This window comes from Oncorhynchus tshawytscha, linkage group LG07, assembly GCF_018296145.1.
Source record: "Oncorhynchus tshawytscha isolate Ot180627B linkage group LG07, Otsh_v2.0, whole genome shotgun sequence".
NCBI lineage: Eukaryota > Metazoa > Chordata > Actinopteri > Salmoniformes > Salmonidae > Oncorhynchus > Oncorhynchus tshawytscha.
The window spans coordinates 18,164,208-18,187,630 of record NC_056435.1 but is presented as its reverse complement, the minus strand read 5'-3'; the positions used below and the strand labels follow the sequence as shown (position 1 = coordinate 18,187,630).

Genomic DNA, 23,423 nt, shown 5'->3' with positions numbered 1-23,423 from the left:
TTATACGTCACACTAGAAACATCGCCTGAAATACACATATCGCTATCTGCTGTCTGGGGGGAGTAAACGCAGTTGAGGAGGGAAAACTTTTTGTCTTTTTCATTAAATTATAATATTATAAAGCAGTTTAGGGAAACGTTTTTTTTCCCTCTCCATTAAATAATAATATTATTTCAACACGTACAAAGAGCAACAAGTGTTTGATTAGTTCAGATTTTTTATGAGAATTTAAAACAGACTCTACATCAACTCCACATCTGTATTTATGATTCAGTCAAATAACTAGATATCAAAATAAGCTCCTACTTATTGATACCCTTGATAAAGATGAGCAAAAATGTATGTATAAAATAAATCAACTTCATCCACTACCAGGATATTTTAGCCCACAACCTGGTTACCTCTCTGCTAGGAGGCTGATACTTGGCCATAAGTTGATATTCTAGCAAGACACATCAACATCCACGAAGAAATGGTTAATCGGGCACAAAATCAACACTTTCTATGGCCATCTCAGTCTTCGGACTTGAACTCCATTGAAAACCTGTGGTTTGAATTGAACAGGGCAGTCCATAAGCGCAGACAAAATAAATCAAGGACCTGGAGAGATTCTGTTTGGAAGAATGGTATTGCTATAAAATAATATAATTTCCTTTATTTTTTACATACACTATAGCTCAGTATTTTAATTCTTTATTTTATAGAGTCATTGTTGCTCATCTTTATCAAGGGTGTCAACAATTTGTCCATCAATTTTAACCTCCATACTGCTGTTACATGGTGTAACAATACATCATGTAGATGTATATATTGAACAGACTAGGTCTATACTGCTCCTACATGGTGTAACAATACATCATTTAGATGTATATAATGAACAGACAAGGTCTATACTGTTCTACATGGTGTAACAATACATCATGTAGATGTATATAATGAACAGACTAGGTCTATACTGCGCCTACATGGTGTAACAATACAGTGCATTCAGAAAGTATTCAGACCCCTTCACTTTTTCCACATTTTGTTACGCCTTATTCTAAAAATATATATTTTTAGATACTCAATCGACACACAATACCCAAAAATGACAAAGCAAAAACACTATTTTCCTTCTAATTTATTAAAATAATAAACTGAAAAATCTACATAAGTATTCAGACCTTTTACTGCGTATTTTGTTGAAACACCTTAGACGGCGATTACAGCCTCCAGTCTTCATGGGTATGACACTACAAACTTGGCATCCTATATTTGGGGAGTTTCTACCATTCTTCTCTCAAACTGTCAGATTGGATGGGGGAGCTATTTTCAGGTCTCACCAGAGATGTTAGATTGGGTTCAAGTCCAGGCTCTGGCTGGGCCACTCAAGGTTATTCAGCGACTTGTCCCAAAGCCACTCCTGCGCTGTCTTGGATGTGTGGTTAGGGTCGTTGTCCTGCTGGAAGGTGAACCTTCGTCCCAGTCTGAGGTCCTGAGTGCTCTGGAGCAGGTTTTCACCATAGAGCTCTCTGCACTTTGCTCCGTCCATCTTTCCCTCGATCCTGACTAGCATCCCAGTTCCTGCCGTTGAAAAACATCCTCACAGCCTGATGCTGTGCCAGGTTTATATCAGATATGATGCATTCAGGCCAAAGAGTTCAATATTGGTTTCATCAGACCAGGGAATCTTGTTTCTCATGGTCTGAGAGTCTTTCGGTGTCTTTTTGCAAACTCCAATCGGGCTGTAATGTACCTTTTACTGAGGAGTGGCTTCCGTCTGGCCACCCTACCATAAAGGCTTGATTGGTGGAGTGCTACAGAGATGGTTGTCCTTCTGGAAGGTTCTCCCATCCCCACAGAGGAACTCTGTAGCTCTATCAGAGTGACCATCGGGTTCTTGGTCACCTCCCTGACTAAGGCCCTTCTCCCCCAATTGCTCAGTTTGGCCGTGCGAGTCTTGGTGGTACCAAACTTCTTCAATCAAAGAATGATGGTGACCACTGTGTTCTTGGGGACATCCAATGCTACAGATATGTTTTGGTACCCTTCCCCATATCTGTGCCTCAACACAATCCTGTCTTGGAGCTCTACGGACAATTTCTTTGACCTCATTGCTTGGCGTTTGCTCTGACGTGCATTGTCAACTGTAGGACCTTATATAGACAGGTATAATCGTAAACAATATGATTTCATGTGGCATAAACAAAAACACAAATTCTCAGTCAAAAAAAAAAAGTCAGAACACAGCACCTTTATTGTCTCATGTGATTTCAGGTTCTGTGACTGGGAAAATGTCCTTCCACACAGAGAGAGAGCAGTGGTAGGGCTTTTTTGGTGTGTGTCTTCTTATGCTCCTTCAGGCTCCTTAACCAGGGAAAACTCTTTCCACACTGGGGGCATTGGAAAGGCTTTTCTCCTGTGTGTATTCTCTCGTGCTCTTTTAACGGCCCTTTCTTAGTAAAACTCTTTCTACACTGGGAACAATGGAATGGCTTTTCTCCTGTGTGTATCCTCTCATGAGCTTTTAGGTGCCCTGTCTGAGTAAAACTCATTCCACAGTGGGAACAGTGATAAGGCTTTTCTCCAGTGTGTATTCTCTCATGCCTTTTCAGGTTAGCTAAAATGGTAAAAGTCTTTTCACAATGGGAACATTGGAACGGCTTTTCTCCTGTGTGTGTCTTCTCATGAGCTTTTAGGTACCCTAAATGAATAAAACTCTTTTCACAGTGGGAACAGTGATAAGGCTTTTCTCCTGTGTGTATCCTCTCATGAGCTTTTAGGTCCCCTAACTGAATAAACCTCTTTTCACAGTGGGAACAGTGGTAAGGCTTTTCTCCTGTGTGTATTCTCTCGTGCCTTTTCAGGTTAGCTAACACGGCAAAACTCTTTTCACACTGGGAACATTGGAAAGGCATTTCTCCGGTGTGTAGTCTCGCATGCTTTTTTAGGTTTCCTATTAGAGTAAAACTCTTTCCACAATGGGAACATTGGAATGGCTTTTCTCCTTTGTGTATTCTCTCATGCTCTTTTAATTGCCCTTTCTTAGTAAAACTTTTTCCACACTGGGAACATTGGAAAGGCTTTTCTCCTGTGTGTATCCTCTCATGAGCTTTTAGGTGCCCTGTCTGAGTAAAACTCATTCCACAGTGGGAACAGTGATAAGGCTTTTCTCCTGTGTGTATTCTCTCATGCCTTTTCAGGTTAGCTAACATGGTAAAACTCTTTCCACACTGGGAACATTGGAAAGGCTTTTCTCCTGTGTGTGTTCTTTCATGCAGTTTTAGGTTCCCTGACCAGCAAAAACTCTTAACACAGTGGGAGCAGTGGTGTTGTCTTGCTGGTTTGGGCGTCTCTGGGTCTGGTTCCCCTGAAGGACTCTCCCCGCTGTCAGAGTCTGATTTCTCTCCTGCCAAAGACAAACATCTCATTAAACAGAGACCTGAATGAAACCTGCACATGATAAAACTGTCTTCCTATGAGGTTTAATCTAGACTTGATCCCTCAATAAAAGAGGAGAACTGGTCATCACAGAGTGGCTGTAGTGCTTTGTAGGCTGGGTAAATCCATTTGAATTCAATACATTATTGACAGCATCCCTTTTGATTAAAAAAAGCTTTCCTTACAATTTTATCTATGGAAGAAGTGGTAAGAAAGTGACCTTTTGGAACTGAATGCAAAAACATTTGTGAGATATACAGTACCAGTTACAGGTTGACACAACTTATCATTCAAGGGTTATTCTTATTTAAAAACATAAAGTAGCCACCCTTTGCCTTGATGACAGCTTTACATACTCTTGGCAATCTCTCAACCAGCTTCACCTGGTATGCTTTTCCAACAGTTTTGAAGGAGTTCCCACATATGCTGAGCACTTTTTGGCTCCTTTTCCTTCACTCTGTGGTCCAACTTATCCCAAACCATCTCAATTGGGTTGAGGTCGGGTGATTGTGAAGGCCAGGTCATCTGATGCAGCCCTCCATCACTCTCCTTTTTGGTCAAATAGCCCTTACACAGCCTAGAGGTGTGTTGGGTCATTGTCCTGTTGAAAAACAAATGATAGTCCCACTAAGCGCAAACCAGATGGGATGGCGTACTGCTTCAAAGTGCTGTGGTAGTCAGACAGGTGTGAGCCTTTCCAAATCATGTCCAATCAATTGAATTTACCACAGGTGCACTCCAATCAAATTGTAGAAACATCTCAACAATGACCAATGGAAACAGTATGCACCTGAGGTCAATTTCAAGTCTCATAGCAAAGGGTCTGAATACTTATGTAAATATGGTATTTCTGTTTTTTATTTTTAATAAATGTGATTTTTTTTCTCCAAACCTATTTTCTCTTTGTCATTACGGAGCATTGTGTGTAGATTGATGAGGATTTTTATTTATTTAATCCATTGTAGAAAAAGGATGTAATGTAACAAAATGTGGAAAAACTTAAGTGACAAAAAAAATGGGGTTAAAGACATAAAAAATTATATCTATATTTTTTACATCTCTCAGATACAGGACAAACACTTAAGAACAAACTCCCTTTAGATGTTTTGGGGAACTGTTGTTCCATGTTGTGAATGTTATGCAATGCATTAGTATGGGTTATAGCAGTATGGCCAAATATTTTTTGTTGATACTTCCATGGGTCTTACAGTTCAAAATCAAATAGCAAAATTTTCCTTGGTATAACATTCTTAAAACAGTACTGTACTGGGGAAGCCCTTCATGTTGTTTAAACCTTCTTAAAACAATTCCAAATAGCTTAGAATAACCCCCCCCTTTTAAGCATTCTAGTACAGTCACATAGTTAACACACACATGGACGCAGTGGTCGAAGCCACTGCATCTCAGTGTAAGAGGCGTCACTACAGGCAGTATCACATCCAGCTGTGATTGGCAGTATCACATCCAGCTGTGATTGGGAGTCCCACAGTAGTTGTCTGTTATTGGGGTCGAGAGGGATCCCAAATGTGGATAGGAAGATACAAATAATCATTATTACTGGAAAATATTAATTTAAAATCCAGGAATTGTAAAACTTTATCTCTCTAGGTCAAGCCAGTAGGTTGTATCCAAGTGGTTTTATCTCTCTAGGTCATGCCAGTAGGCTACAGTAGGTTGTATCCAAGTGGTTTTTATCTCTCTAGGTCATGCCAGTAGGCTACAGTAGGTTGTATCCAAGTAGTGTTCTCTCTCTGGGTCATGCCAGTAGGCTACAGTAGGTTGTATTTCTCTAGGTCATGCCAGTAGGCTACAGTAGGTTGTAACTCTCTAGGTCATGCCAGAAGGTTACAGTAGGTTGTATCCAAGTGGTTTTATCTCTCTAGGTCATGCCAGTAGGCTACAGTAGGTTGTAACTCTCTAGGTCAGGCCAGTGGGTTACAGTAGGTTGTAACTCTCTAGGTCAAGCCAGTAGGCTACAGTAGGATGTATCCAAGTGGTTTTATCTCTCTAGGTCAAGCCAGTAGGCTACAGTAGGTTGTATCTCTCTAGGTCATGCCAGTAGGTTACAGTAAGTTGTATCTCTCTAGGTCATGCCAGTAGGTTACAGTAGGTTGTATCTATCTAGGACATGCCAGTAGGCTACAGTAGGTTGTATCTCTCTAGGTCATGCCAGTAGGCTACAGTAGGTTGTATCTCTCTAGGTCATGCCAGTAGACTACAGTAGGTTGTATCTCTCTAGGTCATGCCAGTAGATTACAGTAGGTTGTATCTCTCTAGGTCATGCCAGTAGGTTGTAACTCTCTAGGTCATGCCAGTAGGGTACAGTAGGTTGTATCTCTCTAGGTCATGCCAGTAGGTTGTAACTCTCTAGGTCATGCCAGTAGGTTACAGTAGGTTGTATCTCTCTAGGTCATGCCAGTAGGCTACATTAGGTTGTATCCAAATGGAAACGATTATCAACCCAATGTGGAAAGTGTTGAATTTGGTCAACAAAAAAATGAATGGCTTATTTGCTATGTGAGGTTTACTTGATCTAACAGAAGTAATGATGAAGTTATGTGGACACGTGACATACCGACAACTTTAATAAAAAACACTATACGAGTTGTCTCCAGATCGCTATGCATATTCAAGCTTAGCATCTCTCTCCATTGAATACAGGCGGTTGATGTCAACAACCCTCATAGAATATAAACAATAGATTACAATAATAAGATGTATCCACCAATCCAAAGAAAGAATAGGCGGGATCTAGACAACCCGTAGTGCCACTTTGTGGACAACGACTCCCCTTGTTAGGGCGGAGAGTCATCTTGTCAGTATATCCATAGTCTTTGGTGTAGCCAACCCAACTCTCACATGGCACTATTGGGGGGCACGGTGTGTAGTAAAACATCACTACATGAAAATCACTACATGCCATGCCCCCCAGTCTGCACTCAGCAGATAGACCCTTCTCAAATATATATGTTAAGTCACTTCTTGGAAACGGAATGGAGAAAACAAGGGGTAGCTTTCTCTCTACGTCGTCTGATTCTATACATATCAGTCATCCTAGGGCCCTCCGTTGAAGAGGTATTGACGAGCCAACTCCGAATATCCAAAGTTAAAAACACATTGAAGACGGTACTTACTGGTGTTAATCAGATCTATCTCCACCTCATCTTTCAATGTGACAGTAATCTCCCCTTCCTTCTTCACTCCAAAAACGACATCCTCTTTTACTGTAACATCCTCTTCTTTTACTGTAACATCCTCCTCATCGTCATCTTCCAATGTGACAGTAATCTCCCCTTCCATCTTCACGACATCCTCTTTCCCTTCCTCTTCTTTTACTGTGACATCCTCCTCCTCGTTCACTCTGAACGAGTCTTTCTTTTCTTTCACTGAAACGTCTCTCTCTTCTTTCACTGTAACAGCCTCAACCCCAACTTCTTGGTTTACTGTGACATCCTCCTCTCCCGTCTCCTCTTTCACGACAATGTTCAGCCCCAGAGCTTCTTTCTCCGTCCAGCAGACCTCTTCTTTAACAGGAGGGGAGTAGTTTAGGGAGCTCATGTTCGGAGATGTTAGCTAGCTATCTATCATTAGCGACTAGTCTAGTACTAACTTAACCAGCCAGCTGCTATATCTGACTAATACAAAATAACGTAATATTAAATTAAATAGGTAAACAAGTAGATACGACAGAAGTGTGTCTAAAACACAGCAGCAAATTTAGACCGAAAGCGTATAAATAGCTTGAATCTATCGGCTATGTTGGCTAGCAAGCTACCGGGGTGGTTGACGAGCTGTTTCTGAAGAACCGTCCACTAGATTAAACGTCACGCTGGCAGCATCGCCTGAAAGACGCACATCGCCGTCTGCTGACTGGAGGGGAAACGCAGTTGAGGATCATATTTTATTTTCAGACAAAGATTATTTTACATGGATGTAATGAAATAATAGCATTATATTGAGACATACAAAGAGAAGAACGTGTTGATTGATTAGTGCGAATAAAAAAAATGTTTACTACAGCACATTTAAGGCAGTTTCATTAAGTCATACTAAATCTCAATAAGTAGCCAGCTACTGTAGGTCTATACTGCTCCAACATGGTGTAACAATGCATCATGTAGATGTATATAATGAACAGACTAGGTCTGGTGTGGGAAATTAAGGTTATGCTGCTAGTGTGATTTATAATCTAGTGGACGGAACGCTTCTTTCAACAGTAGCAACAGTTAGTCAGCTACCTCGGTAGCTTGCTAGACAAAATCGCCGAACCAATATAGCTCTTTTGTGTATATTAGCCACTTTGGTTTAAGCCCACTTCTGTCATCTAGTTAGTTAACCGATTTAATTTCATATTTACGGTGTTGTTATTAGTCATCTAGCGGGCTGGATAAGTTAGCAATAGCCTAGCTAACATCTCCGACCATGAGGTCACTAAGCTACTCACCTCCTGCTAAAGAAGAGGAGGTCTGCTGAATGGAGAAAGAGGGTCTGTGGCTGAACGTTGTCGTGAAAGAGGAGGATGTCACAATACAAAAACAGGTAGAGGGTGACTGGGCCCTGATTAACACTAGTAAGTAATGTCTTAAATACAGATTCACAAACTCTGCAGTTGCTGAACTGATGTGTGGTGTTAAAGGCGAAATATGCAATAGCTACATCCATATTTAGACTTTAAATTATTTATTTATAGACATTGATTCTTGAAGAATATAACACATGCCTCATGAGCTTAGTTAAACTGTTGTACCCCATCAGAACCCTAAATAAGCTTTTTTTTACTCCAATGTTTAGAAACAATGTAAGCCAACACTGTATAGCCTCAACATGGTTAAAACGATCATGTTGATATCATGGATGGTCAGTCCTTGTATCCATAGGTCTGTCTATGAATTTGAGACCAGTTGCATTTCTCCAGCCCCATCCATCATCATATTATCTCAACAGTGATGTAATTACAACTTTGTTATTGTTTGAACTCTAGATTGGTTGATTGTTGTGTGGCTTTTTTTAAACCAGGTTTTAAACAGCAACAAAATGGCTGCCCAGAGACTTGGTTTGGTTAACAGCTGAGGGATGAAGAAATGTGACCACTCTCACATTAATAGAGAAAGCTATTGTAGCAACCGTAACCCAAAACTTGATTAACCTCGTCGAGAAGTTCAGACATTTTGGAGCAACAGTTATAAGGTGTTGACTTGACAGTTGCTGGACCCAGGTTTGTTCAGCTCAGGGATACACCCTGAATCGACTACACTATAAATACAAGGACTGGCCATCCATAAGGTCAAAATTATAGTTTTAACCAGATTTCGAGGCTATACAGTGCTTTTTTACAAACAGTGGTGTTATACAAACTTATGTTTTGGTTTCTGGTGGGGTAATACAGTTGAAACATTTAGAAGTTATATTTTTCAAGAATCAATCGCTAGATTGGAAATGGGTCTTTCAATAACTGCCAGTGTGTCGCGGTCATCATAATGAGGAGACCAAGGTGCAGCGTGGTAAGCGTACGTACTTATTTAATGAATGACCACTGACCAAAACTAACCTTGACACTAATATGGCTAGTGCAGACAAGCATCTAAACATAGACTAACAACCCACACAATACCCATGGAATATGGCTACCTAAATATGGTCCCCAATCAGAGACAACGATAAACAGCTGCCTCTGATTGAGAACCAATATAGGCAACCATAGACATATAAACACCCCTAGACAATACAAAAACTAAACAAACCACCCCCTGACCTAACCAAAATAATAAAGAATACAAAGATAACTAAGGTCAGGGCGTGACACAGTGAAGATTTCCTGTGGGGATTAAATTGTTACAGCTGTTGACAAGTCATTAGCTGTGTTCACCGTACTATTTGTGACGTGAATTGAGAATATAGTATGCTTATTGGTCATAGTATTATGAAGTTAGTATGCCAAAAGTTCCCGGAAGTCGTACTAAATTCGGCAAAATATGACGTATACACGCAGAGGACATTATTTCTGTACTTTAGGGCCCATAATGCATTTCTTCAGGAATTGGGCGTGGTTTCACAGTAGGCAAGAAGCCACCGGACTGACGCGGTGCCTGATGTGGTTGGTTGAGACTTCACAACGCAGTGGACCGATCCCCCTCCACTCAGTCAGTCTGCAGCAAATATGGATATTCAGAACATCTTCCAAAAGAAAAAAACTGCATCTTCAAATAAAGGAAATCTGTGCTGTCTATTGACAATTTCTACTCCAGAATATCCTCTATGTTGTTGTTAGGGGAAGTTATGGGTCCTACAGTAGGTCTATGTTGTTGTTAGGTGATGTTTTGGGTCCTACAGTAGGTCTTTGCTATTGATAGGTGAAGTTATGGACCAAGGCTGATGGAAAAACTAGCCAAATAAAACTTTACTGGTTGAAGTGTTTTTTTTAAGTATGAAGCAGTTGATTTGCGACAATAACAACATTATATGAATCAGGAGATTCAAACGAGTTATACAGTTATAATCTGATAATGCAATAATATGGTAATATTCGAAATACCTCGAAAAACAAATCTTCCTTCAACATTTTTGCTCCAGGCAGTTACACTACATACATAACTAGCGGTTTCTGCATTAGCAGGGAGGAGTTTGTGCAACCAAATTGCGTGCGCATTGCCCTCGATGTGTCAATTTTATTAAACATAGAAAGGGGCCTACATTGGAGACCATAAGTTGTCATGCACACTGCTTAGGATTTCAACAACTTTAATAACTTATTTCTAGCGACAATCATCGATGTTACTACTAATGTGAAAACAAGACAATTATGACTATTGTTGCTCACTTGACTGTCTTAAGACAATTGTCAAATAATATTAACATTCATTAAAGACTTCAATTGTTGTACAACACCATGGCTACACTGTTGGCATCACCTTTTTCAGTAGATTTCCACTGTTGTGGGCCTTTAACCGTCTGTCTGACTTTTTCCATTCACACAGGAGAGACGGGACTATCATGCATCTGCTGGGGAGCCTCAACAACCTCATGATGCTGACAATGCAGAGAAGAGTCTCTCCACATTAGAACACCTCAAGAAACACCAGCAGAGACCCACAGGGAAGAGAACTCACCGCTGCTCTGATTGTGGGAAGATCTTTTCAAAATCATATACATTACAAGCACACCAGATAATTCACACTGGAGAGAAATCTCATAGCTTTGATCAATGTGGGAAGAGTTTTACTCCATCAAGTGGCCTGAAAGTGCACCATAGAACACACACAGGAGAAAAACCTTATAGCTGTACTCAATTTGGGAAGAGTTTTGTTACATCTTGCTATTTGACTATACACCAGAGCATATACACAGGAGAAAAACATCATGGCTGTACTCAATGTGGGAAGAGTTTTGCTCAGTCAAGCTGCCTGATATCACACCAGAGAACACACACAGGAGAGAAACCTTATAGCTGTGATCAATGTGGGAAGAGATATTCTCGTAAAAGATCTCTGATCAAACATAAGGAAATACATACATGCAGTTGTTTCATGATATCAATGAAATAATGTCACAATGTAGAATGTTTTAACATTGTAGTCAGAGTATTTTAATGACATCACAATGGCATGATAATGATGTCAAAGTTGTCTAATTACCATGTCATCGTATTTCCAGGCCACTATAGTGTCTTCTCAGATAATGGTAGCTAGCTAACTAGCCTTGTCACTGTTGTTTAAGCTGCAGTCAGAGTCAGTCAGAATGTCACAATGTAGAACCCTAAACGTTTGTCCCCTGTTCTATTGATTTCAACATGATATGGATATTAGCCTCAGGGGAAATGATATCGAAGAGTGATGACAAATGTGTGTTGCGTTCCTTTGTTTAGCGACACCTACATTTAAATGCATCACTCCAAAATGTAGCTAACTGTCTTCTGCAGGTTGTCTTCTAACCAGTGAGGTGTTTTTTTGTTGTTGTGTTAATTTCAACAGCATGTAGAACTGATTTCCCCCCTAATCAATGTCAGTGATTTATTGCTACTTGTCAAATGAACAGCATTTTTGGTGCATCCATGGGTGGCAGGGTAGCCTAGTGGTTAGAGCGTTGGCCTAGTAACCGGAAGGTTGCAAGTTGTTCCTAGGCTGTCATTGAAAATAAGGATTTGTTCTTAACTGACTTGAATAGTTCTGTTTCTTTTTTTAGTCTAAATGTTAGGGGGTTAAGGGATAATGTTAAAAGGAGGGCGGTTTTTTGTTATTTAGAGGGTGTGGGGTTTGATTTCTGTTTTTTACAGGAGGTTCACCTGAGGGATGGTGGGGATGTGTGTAGATTTAAGAGGGAGTGGGATAAGGGGGAATCTTTTTGGGGCATAGGAGGGGTGCACTCAACAGGAGTAGGGATTTTGTGTGGGCATAGAGAGGTTAAAATAGAGAACACTTTTGTAATAATGCAGGGTAGAGTTTTGGGGATAGATGTTAAGTTTAGAGAAGCTAGATATAGGTTAATTGGGGTGTATGGGCCACAGGTGGCGGCAGACAGGAGGGAGATGGTGGACTGTCTGGCGCCCCTGTGTGTTACAAACAGGCACTTGGTGATAGGAGGAGACTTTAATATAGATTTAGGGGTAGGCGGTGATAGCAGTGCAGGTGCCATCTCTGGGCTAATGGCTTGCCATGGTCTGGTTGATGGTGGCCTGCACACTACTCCGGCAATGGTCGGTCCTACATGGCGCAACTCCAGGGGGTTGCGCGGAGGCTCGACTACATTTTTGTATCCAGGTCTTTGGGTCAGTTGTCTGGGCGGCTGTTGCCTGTTTTCTTCACGGATCACGACGGGGTGTTCCTGCAGGTGGGGTCGCCAGTCTGCCTCTTCGGTAGGGGGTACTGGAAGTTAGATCGGGATATACTGGAGGAGCAGGCTTTCGTTGAAGCATTTTTTGTTTCTTTCGGAGGCTTGACGGCCTCCGGTCCATGTGCGAGGGGGTGTTAGAGTGGTGGGATTTAGTCAAGGGGAGGATAAGGGCTTTTATAATAGGATATTGTAGAAGGAAAAAAGGGAGGAAAGGAGGGAGGTGGATCGTATCCAAAGGTTAATTGAACTCGAGTACGAGGCAGGCAACCTCGGCGGGTCGATTGACTGGGAGAGATTCGCAGCCCTAAAGGCGCAGCTCAGGGAGCTGCAGGAGCAGAAGGCTCGAGCTTTCCTGGAGCGTGCGCATAGTGGCTTTCTAGAACATAATGAGACTTGGTCCGCTATGTTCTTTAAGTCGGTTAGGGCCAGACAGAGTAGGAAGGTAATGCAGGGAGTTAGGGAAGAAAATGGTAGTATAGTAAGTAAACCAGAGGAAATGGTCAGGGTGACAACTGATCATTTCCAAGGTTTATTTAAGGAAAGGGAAATAGATGTAGAGCAGGGAAACGTGTTTTCAGAACACTTGTCCCGGCGGTTGCCAGAGGACATTAGAGACGTGATGGAAGCCCAGATCTCACTAGAAGAGGTTGAGAGCGCTCTTAGGAGGATGGGAAAAGGGAAGGTGCCTGGGATGGATGGGCTGCCGGCTGAGTTTTACCTCAAGTTTTGGGGTATACTTGGACCAGTGGTTCTCGAAGTCTTGAAGGCCATCCTTGAGACGGTGGTCCCGGGGGGATCAATGGCTGTTGGTGTGCTGTCACTTCTTTATAAGAAGGGGGAAGCAACTGACCTTGGCAACTGGCGGCCATTGACCATGCTGTGCGTAGATTACAAGATTCTTGCAAAGGTTTTAGCAGACCGGTTGCGCACAGCCCTTCCCTACGTCGTCCACGAGGATCAGACGTGCGGGTAGAGGGCCGCTCTATAAGATGGAACCTACAGTTGATCAGGGATTCCATCGCTTGGGTTGAAGATAGAGGGCTGCCTTTAATGGTAGCAGCGCTAGATCAGGCGAAAGTTTTTGATCGCGTGAATAGATCTTTTCTATTCAGGGTGTTAGGTAGATTAGGATTTGGGGAGAAGTTTATAGGATGGATCCGTACTTTATATGTCGGAGCGGGGTGTCGAGTTAGTGTAAATAGTCACTTAGGTGACGTTTTTGACCTCTCGTCTGGGGTCAGGCAGGGATTCCCACTCTCGGCTCTCCTCTTCGTTCTGTACATGGAGCCTCTGGGGGCTGCCATTAGGGCAGACACAGGGGTGGAAGGCTTGTTGATCCCTGGAAGCGGTGGGCTGCGCGTTAAGATGACACAGTACGCCGACAACACTTCCTTGCTGTTGTGCAAGGACTCGTGCCTGACAAGGTCCCTTGCCATCTTTGGGGATTTCACCCGAGCGTCGGGAGCAGTTCTGAACCATGCAAAGTCTTCCGTCAAGTTTTTCGGAAGATGGCGCGGTAGAACGTATGTGCCTGGGGGTTATCTCTCTGTGAAGGGGCCCTGAGGATTCTCGGGGTTCATTTTGAGACCTCCGGCTCAGCGACGCTAAACTGGAACATGCGTATCGCAGTGGTACAGAGGAAGCTAGCAATGTGGAAGGCTAGGTATTTGTCTTTTATGGGCAAAGTCCTGGTCCTAAAGGTGGATGTGTTGCCGTCTCTTTTGTATTTGGCATACATCTACCCATTGCCGGCTTGTCTGAGGAGGCCTCTAGTGAGGCTTGTGTTTCAGTTTATGTGGAGTGGCAGGTGCGAGTGGGTCGCCAGGGCACGCATGATCTGTCCCATCGGGGAGGGAGGTAGGGGGGTACCACATTTCCCCCTCAAGCTGGACGCCATTTTTGTTTATTTCTTGTTGACGGAGCTAGCTCGTCCGGTTATACACCCGTCCGGTTACCTCCTGCGGGTGTTCTTCTCGTATAAGGCGAGAAGCGTAATGGTGTGGTCTAACGCGGGTCCTCGGGCGGAACAGCTGCCGTGGCACTTTGGCCATGCGGCCAAGTGGCTGCATGCGCACCCCGAGGTTGAAGTTGCCCGAGTAGGTTTAGACCACAGGCACCTGTACGAGGAGGTCAGGCAGGCAGGGAGTCCTGCGCCTGTAGCGGGCATCTCGTCAGTGGTCTGGGAGGGAGTGCAGGCGCGGGGCCTGGACAACAGGCTCAAGGACCTGAATTGGTTGGGCCTCCATAAGTGCTTGCCGGTACGTGCCATCTTGTACCGGTATAGTTTGGTGCAATCCCCACCTGTCCAAGATCCTCTTGTGGCAGGGGGAGACTGTGCGCCATGCCTTCTGGGACTGTGCTTTTGCCGGACTAGTCTGGGCTAGGGCACGGGTGATGCTAGGTGTGGTTAGGAGTGATTTTGTTTTGACATGGGCTAGGCTAGAGAGAGGCGTAGGGAGAGCAAAGGGAACGGATAGGGACAGGTTTCTGCTCTGGCTTCTCATGAGTCTCTTTAAAAGGGACTGTGGGAAGCCAGGCAGAATATAGTCAAGACAGGGAGAGATTGGGGGTGGAAGGGATAGTGAGAAGGGTGGAAGGTGATTTGAGGGGGAAGATGAAGAGGGAGGAGAGGAAGTGGGGAAAGCATGCGGCACGGGAGAGGTGGAAAGGGGTTTAGGGCTGCGTGTGTTAGAGTGAGTTTGGTAAGGGGATAGATTAGGGAAGGGGAGATAGGGAAACGGTTAGGTATTGGTTAGGTATGACGGGGAGGGACGATGCTCCCCTGAGGTTTGTTTTTGTTTGATGTTTTTGTAAATAGAATTAATTAAGAATGAATGAGAATTATGATTTTGTAATAGTATGAATGGTATTGATTGTAATAAATTATTTTAACCACCTTTCTGGTTTGCTTCCTGTCTTTAAGTTTGTTGTGGGTTTTTCTTTTGTTTTCCTTTTCTTTGGCAGATTTCGTGGGTGTCATGGTGGATGTCTTTTATGTCCCAGTTGTTACTAGTCAACTTTCAATGGACACCCCAAGAGTGTCTTTCAGAAACCCTCCTAAAACACCACCTGTTTAGTTGTTGTCAGTGACTCTTTGTTAGTTCCCTCTTCCGTTTAAGGGACGTTTCTGGTTTTCCTGCTGGGGAACGTAACAACAATGTGGTAAAACAAGCTTCTATTTTGGGTTGGATGTTGTATCATATTGTTCATGTTTTAATCAATGGCATTTCCTTAGAATGTTCATTAGTCTTTCAGTTGTTAATCTTCTATTTTTTATCCTCTGTTTGTTGTGGTAAATATTTGTTTTATTGTCATTGTTTTTTTTCCTGTGAAGCCATTGTGTTGCATTCATGTCTGAAATGTGCTGTACAAAGCTTGATTTGATTAGAACATATTGCAAATCAATCCAATGACTGACCAATCGACAGACTCTTGCTGAACAAATGTGTAAAAGCAACCCATATCTTGGTCCATCTTAGTATAAATTCAGTCTTCTACTGTTTATAATACTATGTCAAAATAGTGCATAGTATGTAAGTTTAGTATCACTTTTCAACGATTTGTTGAAAGCAACAATACGTCGAAGGATCAATCCCACTTTTCAAGCCTGGTGGAGTGGTAAACACCACCCCTGGCTCTACCAGGGGCTTGAGGTGGTCTCCCACAGATCTGCTTATGTCATGTTCTGTGGCCTTGCTGTTCCATTTCTTGAATGCCCCTGCAACACAGAAATAAACACATTTAGTCATATATAAAACACTCAAAGTAATGGATATGGAGCATCTATAGCCTCAGTTACACCTGGCACTTAAATGTGACTTCTGATCACTTCAAGCTGCATTAGGTCTGGGTGCACAAAAGTCACAATGTGCTGCATTAGGTTTAGATCTGCCAGGATGGGTCTGGCCACCGAATATTCATAGGCAATGTAAAGAGATGTGGGGGAAAGTAAATTTGACACAACCTACCTTCATAATATCAAAGAACAAATGTGTGTGCCTGAGAGGAAATTAACTTTCATACAGCAAAAAGGGGTGAGAAATTACACCAATATCAGTGGATAATTTTCACTAATGTAAATAAACATGGATGATGGAACATAGTGGTTCATCACGTCAGCAAAAGGGACTAAGGGGACATAAATATTTACCATCTAAACCATCTGTGACCTCTCACCTCTCTGGCTGTAGAAGTGTTCTTCCTAACCAGTCCCTCAACAGCTCTCTGACTGAGCTCCACCCTCACTGGGTCTTCAGAGGAGAGGAAGGCTGAGAAGGGATGGAAGGATGAAAGGATCAGTCAGTCAATAAAGTGTAGAGCTGCTGTCTATGCTGTCTGACAAAATCACAATTTTAGTAGTTCATTAAAGTAAATAAGGCTTTATGACAGCTGAATACCAACTATCAATCACTTAGATCATGTATTTTCAGGTAGAAATACATCCTTGGGACATCCCTAACCCATTGAGTTGTCATTTAAAATGGCTGAAGTAGGGGTTAAGGTTAGGGTTAGGGTAGGGATGTCCCAAGGATCCCAGATAGGATTGACCATTGTGCATTCTTCGTCTCTTTTACATAGCAGGCATAAAAGAAACACACACAAGGTGCTCAGGTCATTGTAGTTTAAAAAGTAGCATCTAATTTGCCAATCTGTATGTGGGGTTGTTTGAGAAGAATGTGATTGTCATCCCTAACAATCCATCCTAGCAGCTCATCAGGCTCTGAAAAAGTCTTCATTGATGACTTGCTCCTTCTATTCCAGGGGACAGCAGAGGAACTTCATTGATTCCCCTCCTTCATCAATACAAGCAGTGAACATCTGAAATTCACCCTCACCTTTGATGCGCATGAAACAAGTTATCTGGGCATTTTGATTAAGAGGGAGGGGGGTGGCTTTAGCACAGACTTATACAGGAAGCAGACGGACAGGAATTCCCTGTTTCACGGAGACAGCTTCCACCCTATACCACTAAAAAAGATTTGTAGTACACAGAGTGACTATGACAAACAAGCCGACTGTCTGGATGAGTGTTTCAGACAGCAGGGTTACCCAGAGGAACGGTTGGATGAGTGTTTCAGACATCGGGGTTACCCAAAGGAGTGGCTGGATGAGTGTTTCAGACAGCGGGATTACCCAGAGGAACGACTGCATGACGCAAGGAATCGTTAAAATACAGTGGTGGAAAAAGTACCCAATTGTCATACTTGAGTAGAGAAAATATTTAAAATTTAATTTTAATTTAGTAAATTTAAAACAAAAACAACTGTTTGTACTCATAGGTAACCAGATCTTCAATACAACTAAGTTACTTAACCACATTGTGTTGTTCCACTGGTGAGTAAAAACTAATGCTTTCTACACTTAATCTTGTTGTCTGAAGATACAATCTACATTTTACTCAACTGCGTCCAGTCAGCAGATGGACTAGATGCCACTTAGGCCGCCCGTTGTGACTCCGTCAAGAATTCAGCAGAGCAAGTTTGTATGAAGGTCTGGTTACTAAATGGGTACATAGTTCAATAGTAAAATCCTCTAAAACGCTCTGGTGACAAACTTTGCTGCTCTGTTTCCAATTGTCCACATGGCTGGGAGAACCTATTCAAGTAAGTAAGTAAATCGATGTTGTAAATGTAAAAAAACAAACAATGTAATATTAGCTAACTAGCTACAATGCAGGCTAACTCAAATGAGCTACTAAATGAGCTAGCTAGTTGGCTAGCTATCTAAGCAACTTCACATTCTGTATAGATAGCTAGCTAAAGTGAATGAAACATCACCATCTACCTAACTTCATATTAGCTATCTTGATGTATTTATCACTGTAAAAAACAAACTCCAAATGTAGGTAGCTAACAGCCATGGAGGGTGAAAGGATAGCAGCCACAACTGTCAGTGAGAGAGGAGGCTATTCTGGATAGGGCAGGTACTTTTGTGTTGTTGCTGTCCCTAGTAGTGAGGACGGAGATAATAGTAACATAATATTCAGTGTGGTGTAATTTGACTATAATGAAGTCTGTTTCTTGTGAGGTTTTCTGTCCTAATGTTAGCTAGCCAGCTAGCTGGCTAATGTTAGTTAATCAGCTAGCTGGCTAAATCACGATTTTGTAAATTAACTTTATGATTTAAAAAAAGCACAATTGTTTGTCTCTACATTAAATAACATTCCTGTCAACTGTACATGTTTTTTGCATGATTCGTTATGATGTTATAATCCCTTACATTTGTTCTTCCATCCTAGTATTTCATCTTTGATCCAGTTCAGTTCTGTGTAGGGGTACCCCTCTCTCCTAGTATTTCTGTCCTCCATCTTTGATCCAGATCAGTTCTGTGTAGGTGTACCCCTCTCTCCTAGTATTTCTGTCCGCCATCTTTGATCCAGTTCAGTTCTGTGTTGGGTACCCCTCTCTCCTAGTATTTCTGTCCCCCATCTTTGATCCAGTTCATGTCGTACCCACAGCAACTATTAAAACATTCCCAAACCAGAAACCGTGGATTGATGGCAGCATTCGCACAAAACTGAAAGTGCAAACCACTGCTTTTAACCAGGGCAAGGTGACCGGAAACATGACCGAATACAAACAGTGTAGCTATTCCTTCCGCAAGGCAATCAAACAAGCTAAGCATCAGTATAGAGACAAAGTAGAATCGCAATTCAATGGCTCAGACACAAGAGGTATGTGGCAGGGTCTACAGTCAATCACGGATTACAAAATGAAAACCAGCCTCATCGCGGGACCAGGATGTCTTGCTCCCATACAGACTAAATAACTTCTTTGCTCGCTTTGAGGACAATACAGTGCCACTGACACTGCCCACTACCAAAACCTGCAGACTCTCCTTCACTGCAGCCGATGTGAGTAAAACATTTAAACGTGTTAACCCTCGCAGGGCTGCAGGCCCAGACGGCATCCCCAGTCACGTCCTCAGAGCATGCGCAGACCAGCTGGCTGGTGTGTTTACGGACATATTCAATCAATCCTTATCCCAGTCTGCTGTTCCCACATGCTTCAAGAGGGCCACCATTGTTCCTGTTCCCAAGAAAGCTAAGGTAACTGAGCTAAACGACTACCGCCCGTAGCACTCACTTCCGTCATCATGAAGTGCTTTGAGAGACTAGTCAGGGACCATATCACCTCCAGCCTACCTGACACCCTAGACCCACTCCAATTTGCTTACCGCCCCAATAGGTCCACAGACGACGCAATCGCAACCACACTGCCCTAACCCATCTGGACAAGAGGAATACCTATGTGAGAATGCTGTTCATCGACTACAGCTCAGCATTTAACACCATTGTACCCTCCAAACTCGTCAATCAAGCTAAGGCTTGTTCTTTCTAACTGTGCCAACCATGGTGATCTTCCTCTTCAGGAGCTGCTGGCTAAGTTCATAAGAGGTGAAGAAATTGTCACACATTGTGCCCCCTCAGTCCATCTGTCACATCAAGCACAACCCGCATCCGCTGGTTCTTCTCCGGGCCTCCACTGGTCGGCTTCCCTGTGTAGACTCGACCCCGCCCTGTGCAACTGGGTACTGGACTTCCTGACGGGCCGCCCCCAGGTGGTGAGGGTAGGTAATAACATCTCCACCCAGCTGATCCTCAACACTGGGGTCCCACAAGGGTGCGTTCTGAGCCCTCTCCTGTACTCCCTGTTCACCCACGACTGCATGGCCATGCACGCCTCCAACTCAATCATCAAGTTTGCGGACGACACAACAGTGGTAGGCTTGATTACCAACAACGACGAGACGGCCTACAGGGAGGAGGTGAGGGCCCTCGGAGTGTGGTGTCAGGAAAATAACCTCACACTCAACGTCAACAAAACTAAGGAGATGATTGTGGACTTCAGGAAACAGCAGAGGGAACACCCCCCCTATCCACATCGATGGGACAGTAGTGGAGAGGGTAGTAAGTTTCAAGTTCCTCGGCGTACACATTACGGACAAACTGAATTGGTCCACCCACACAGACAGCGTGGTGAAGCAGGCGCTTCTTCAGGAGGCTGAAGAAATTTGGCTTGTCACCAAAAGCACTCACAAACCTTTACAGATGCACAATCGAGAGCATCCTGTCGGGCTGTATCACCGCCTGGTACGGCAACTGCTCCGCCCACAACCGTAAGGCTCTCCAGAGGGTAGTGAGGTCTGCACAACGCATCACCGGGGGCAAACTACCTGCCCTCCAGGGCACCTACACCACCCGATGTCACAGGAATGGCATAAAGATCATCAAGGACAACAACTACCCGAGCCACTGCATGTTCGCCCCACTATCATCCAGAAGGCGAGGTCAGTACAGGTGCACCAAAGCAGGGACCGAGAGACTGAAAAACAGCTTCTACATCAAGGCCATCAGACTGTTAAACAGCCACCACTAACATTGAGTGGCTGCTGCAAACATACTGACTCAACTCCAGCCACTTTAATAATGGAAAATGTATGTAATAAATGTATCACTAGCCACTTTAAACAATGCCACTTAATATAATGTTTACATACCCTACATTACTCATCTCATATGTATATCCTGTTCTCGATACCATCTACTGCATCTTGCCTATGCCATCTTGTACCATCACTCATTCATATATCTTTATGTACATATTCTTTATCCCTTTACACTTGTGTCTATAAGGTAGTTGTTGTGGAATTGTTATGTTAGATTACTTGGTTATTACTGCATTACTGGTTGGTTATTACTGCATTGTCGGCTACACTCGCATTAACATCTTCTAACCATGTGTATGTGACAAATAAAATTAGATTTGATTTGTTCTGTGTAGGGGTACCCCTCTCTCCTAGTGTTTTTGTCTGCCATCTTTGCTGAAGAAAGTCACTAGTGCAGCAGCAGCCTCCCCCGGTCCTAGTGCTGGCCTGATAGGAAGTTTAAAGTGCTATGGAACGGTTGACAAAAAAAAACAAATCACAGAAAAAAATATATTGACTGATATTGATTTATTTAGGGGGGGGCTAATGAATATTTTAGGCCTAGCGACGTCACTGATTCCTCCTCCCAATCAACACCTGTGATTGTTTTATGCCTCACCTTGCCTCTCTCTAATGTCAATATGCCTTGTATACTGTTGTTTATGGTAGTTATCATTGTTTTATTTTACTGCGGAGCCCCTTGTCCCACTCATGCCTCAGAAAACTATTTTGTCCCACCTCCCACACATGAGGTGACCTCACCTAGTATAACTGGTGCCTCCACCTTTCTTATCGTCACTCAATGCCTAGGTTTGTCCTTGCCGTGTCTGAATCCTGGCTTTGGAAGGCCACCAAAAATTCTGAAATTTCCATCCCATCTACAACATTTTCCGTCAAGATAGAACTGCCAAAGGGGGAGGAGTAGCAATCTACTGCAGAGATGACCTGCAAAGTTCTATTATACTTTCCAGGTCTAAGCCCAAACAGTTCGAGCTTCTAATTTAAAAAATGAATCTCTCCAGAAATAAGTCTCTCACTGTTGCCGCCTGTTACAGACCACCCTCAGCTCACAGCTGTGCCCTGGACACCATATGTGAATTGATTGCCCACCATCTATCTTCAGAGTTTATTCTGTTAGGTAACCTAAACTGGTATATGCTTAACCACTCTAGGGGGTGTGGGACGCTACCGTCCCACATGGCCAACATCCAGTGATATTGCAGAGTGCCAAATTCAAAAACAGAAATACTCATTACAAAAATTCATAAAACATACAAGTGTTATTCATCGGTTTAAAGATGAACTTCTTGTTAATCCAACCACGGTGTCAGATTTCAAAAAGGCTTTACGGCGAAAGCATACCATGCGATTATCTGAGAACAGCACCCAGCAGACAAATCATTACAAACCAGCCAAGTAGAGGAGTTACACAAGTCAGAAAGAGCAATAAAATGTATCACTTACCTTTGATGATCTTCATATCGTTGCACTCACAAGACTCCCATTTACTCAATAAATGTTTGTTTTGTTCGATAAAGTCTCTCTTTATATTCAAAAACCTTCCGTTTTGTTCATGTGTTTTGTTCAGTAATCCAAATGCAATCAAACCAGCCAAAAGGAAAAATACAAAAAGTATCAGTAAAATTCATAGAAACATGTCAAACGATATTTATAATCAATCCTCAGGTTGTTTTTAGCCTAAATAATAGATAACATTTCAACCGGACAATAACGTTGTCAATATATATAAGGTAAACAAGTAAGTCCACTCATTCAGTGGTCTTACAGTCTCATTTTTCAGAATACAAGCCTGAAACTATTTCTAAAGACTGTTGACATCTACGGAAGCCAATACAAGTGCAATTTGAGTCCTAAGTCAATGGAATCCGTGTAGGCAGTCAATGGAAAACTACAAACGTTTAAAAAATCCCACTTTCTGGATGGATTTTCTCAGGTTTTTGCCTGTCATATCAGTTCTGTTATACTCACAGACATTATTTTAACAGTTTTGGAAACTTTTGTGTTTTCTATCCAAATCTACCAAGTTTACTTTGGGCACGCTTTTCATCCGGAGGTGAAAATAGTGCCCCCTACCCTAGTGAGGTTAACCTGTTTGGGCTAAGGGGCAGCATTTTCACTTTTGGATGAAAAGCGATCTTATATCAGATTATCTCTGGTCAAATATCAGAAAATAGATGCATTTAGGAGTTGTTTCATGATATCAATGAATTAATGTCACAATGTATAATGTTTTAACATTGTAGTAGGAGTATTTTAATGATGTCACAATGTAGAAGCCTAAGCGTTTGTCCCCTGTTCTATTGATTTCAGCGTGATATGGATATTAGCCTCAGGGGGGAATATCCAGGCTCTGAATTGAAAGACTACTATTTATGTGCATTCCCCAAGGGATTTATGCAGCATTCCCCAAGAGAGGATGGCTTTCACTTCAGCAGTAATAAATTCATGAACTTCTTTGAGGAAAAGTTCATGATTATCAGAAAGCAAATTACGGACTCCTCTTTAAATCTGCGTATTCCTTCAGAGCTCAGTTGTCCTGAGTCTTCACAACTCTGCCAGGACCTAGGATCAAGAGAGATGCAAATGTTTTAGAACTATATATCTTTTTTTTTCTTTTTTTTTTTAATTCACCTTTATTTATTAACCAGGTAGGCTAGTTGAGAACAAGTTCTCATTTGCAACTGCGACCTGGCCAAGATAAAGCATAGCAGTGTGAACAGACAACACAG

The 23,423-nt window shown here is 42.6% G+C and overlaps 1 protein-coding gene across 1 annotated transcript; it reads right to left on the bottom strand.

Annotated features, from left to right (window-relative positions):
- Nucleotides 1-1,823: 1,823 nt before the first annotated feature.
- On the bottom strand, nucleotides 1,824-7,494 carry LOC112254078 (zinc finger protein 501-like). Its single transcript, XM_024426312.2, has 2 exons — nucleotides 6,555-7,494; nucleotides 1,824-3,388 (listed from the first exon to the last, which is right to left on the bottom strand). Exons 1-2 carry the CDS (start codon nucleotides 6,976-6,978, stop codon nucleotides 2,253-2,255), a joined length of 1,560 nt encoding a protein of 519 aa, XP_024282080.1. The 5' UTR covers nucleotides 6,979-7,494; the 3' UTR covers nucleotides 1,824-2,252.
- Between the last annotated feature and the right edge of the window lie 15,929 nt (nucleotides 7,495-23,423).

Coding starts and splice junctions, on each gene's coding strand:
- LOC112254078 (XM_024426312.2), bottom strand. CDS start 6,978: ATGAGCTCCCTAAACTACTCCCCTCCTGTTAAAGAAGAGGTCTGCTGG. Junction 3,389..6,554: donor GATAGATCTGATTAACACCA/GTAAGTACCGTC, acceptor TGTCTTTGGCAG/GAGAGAAATCAGACTCTGAC.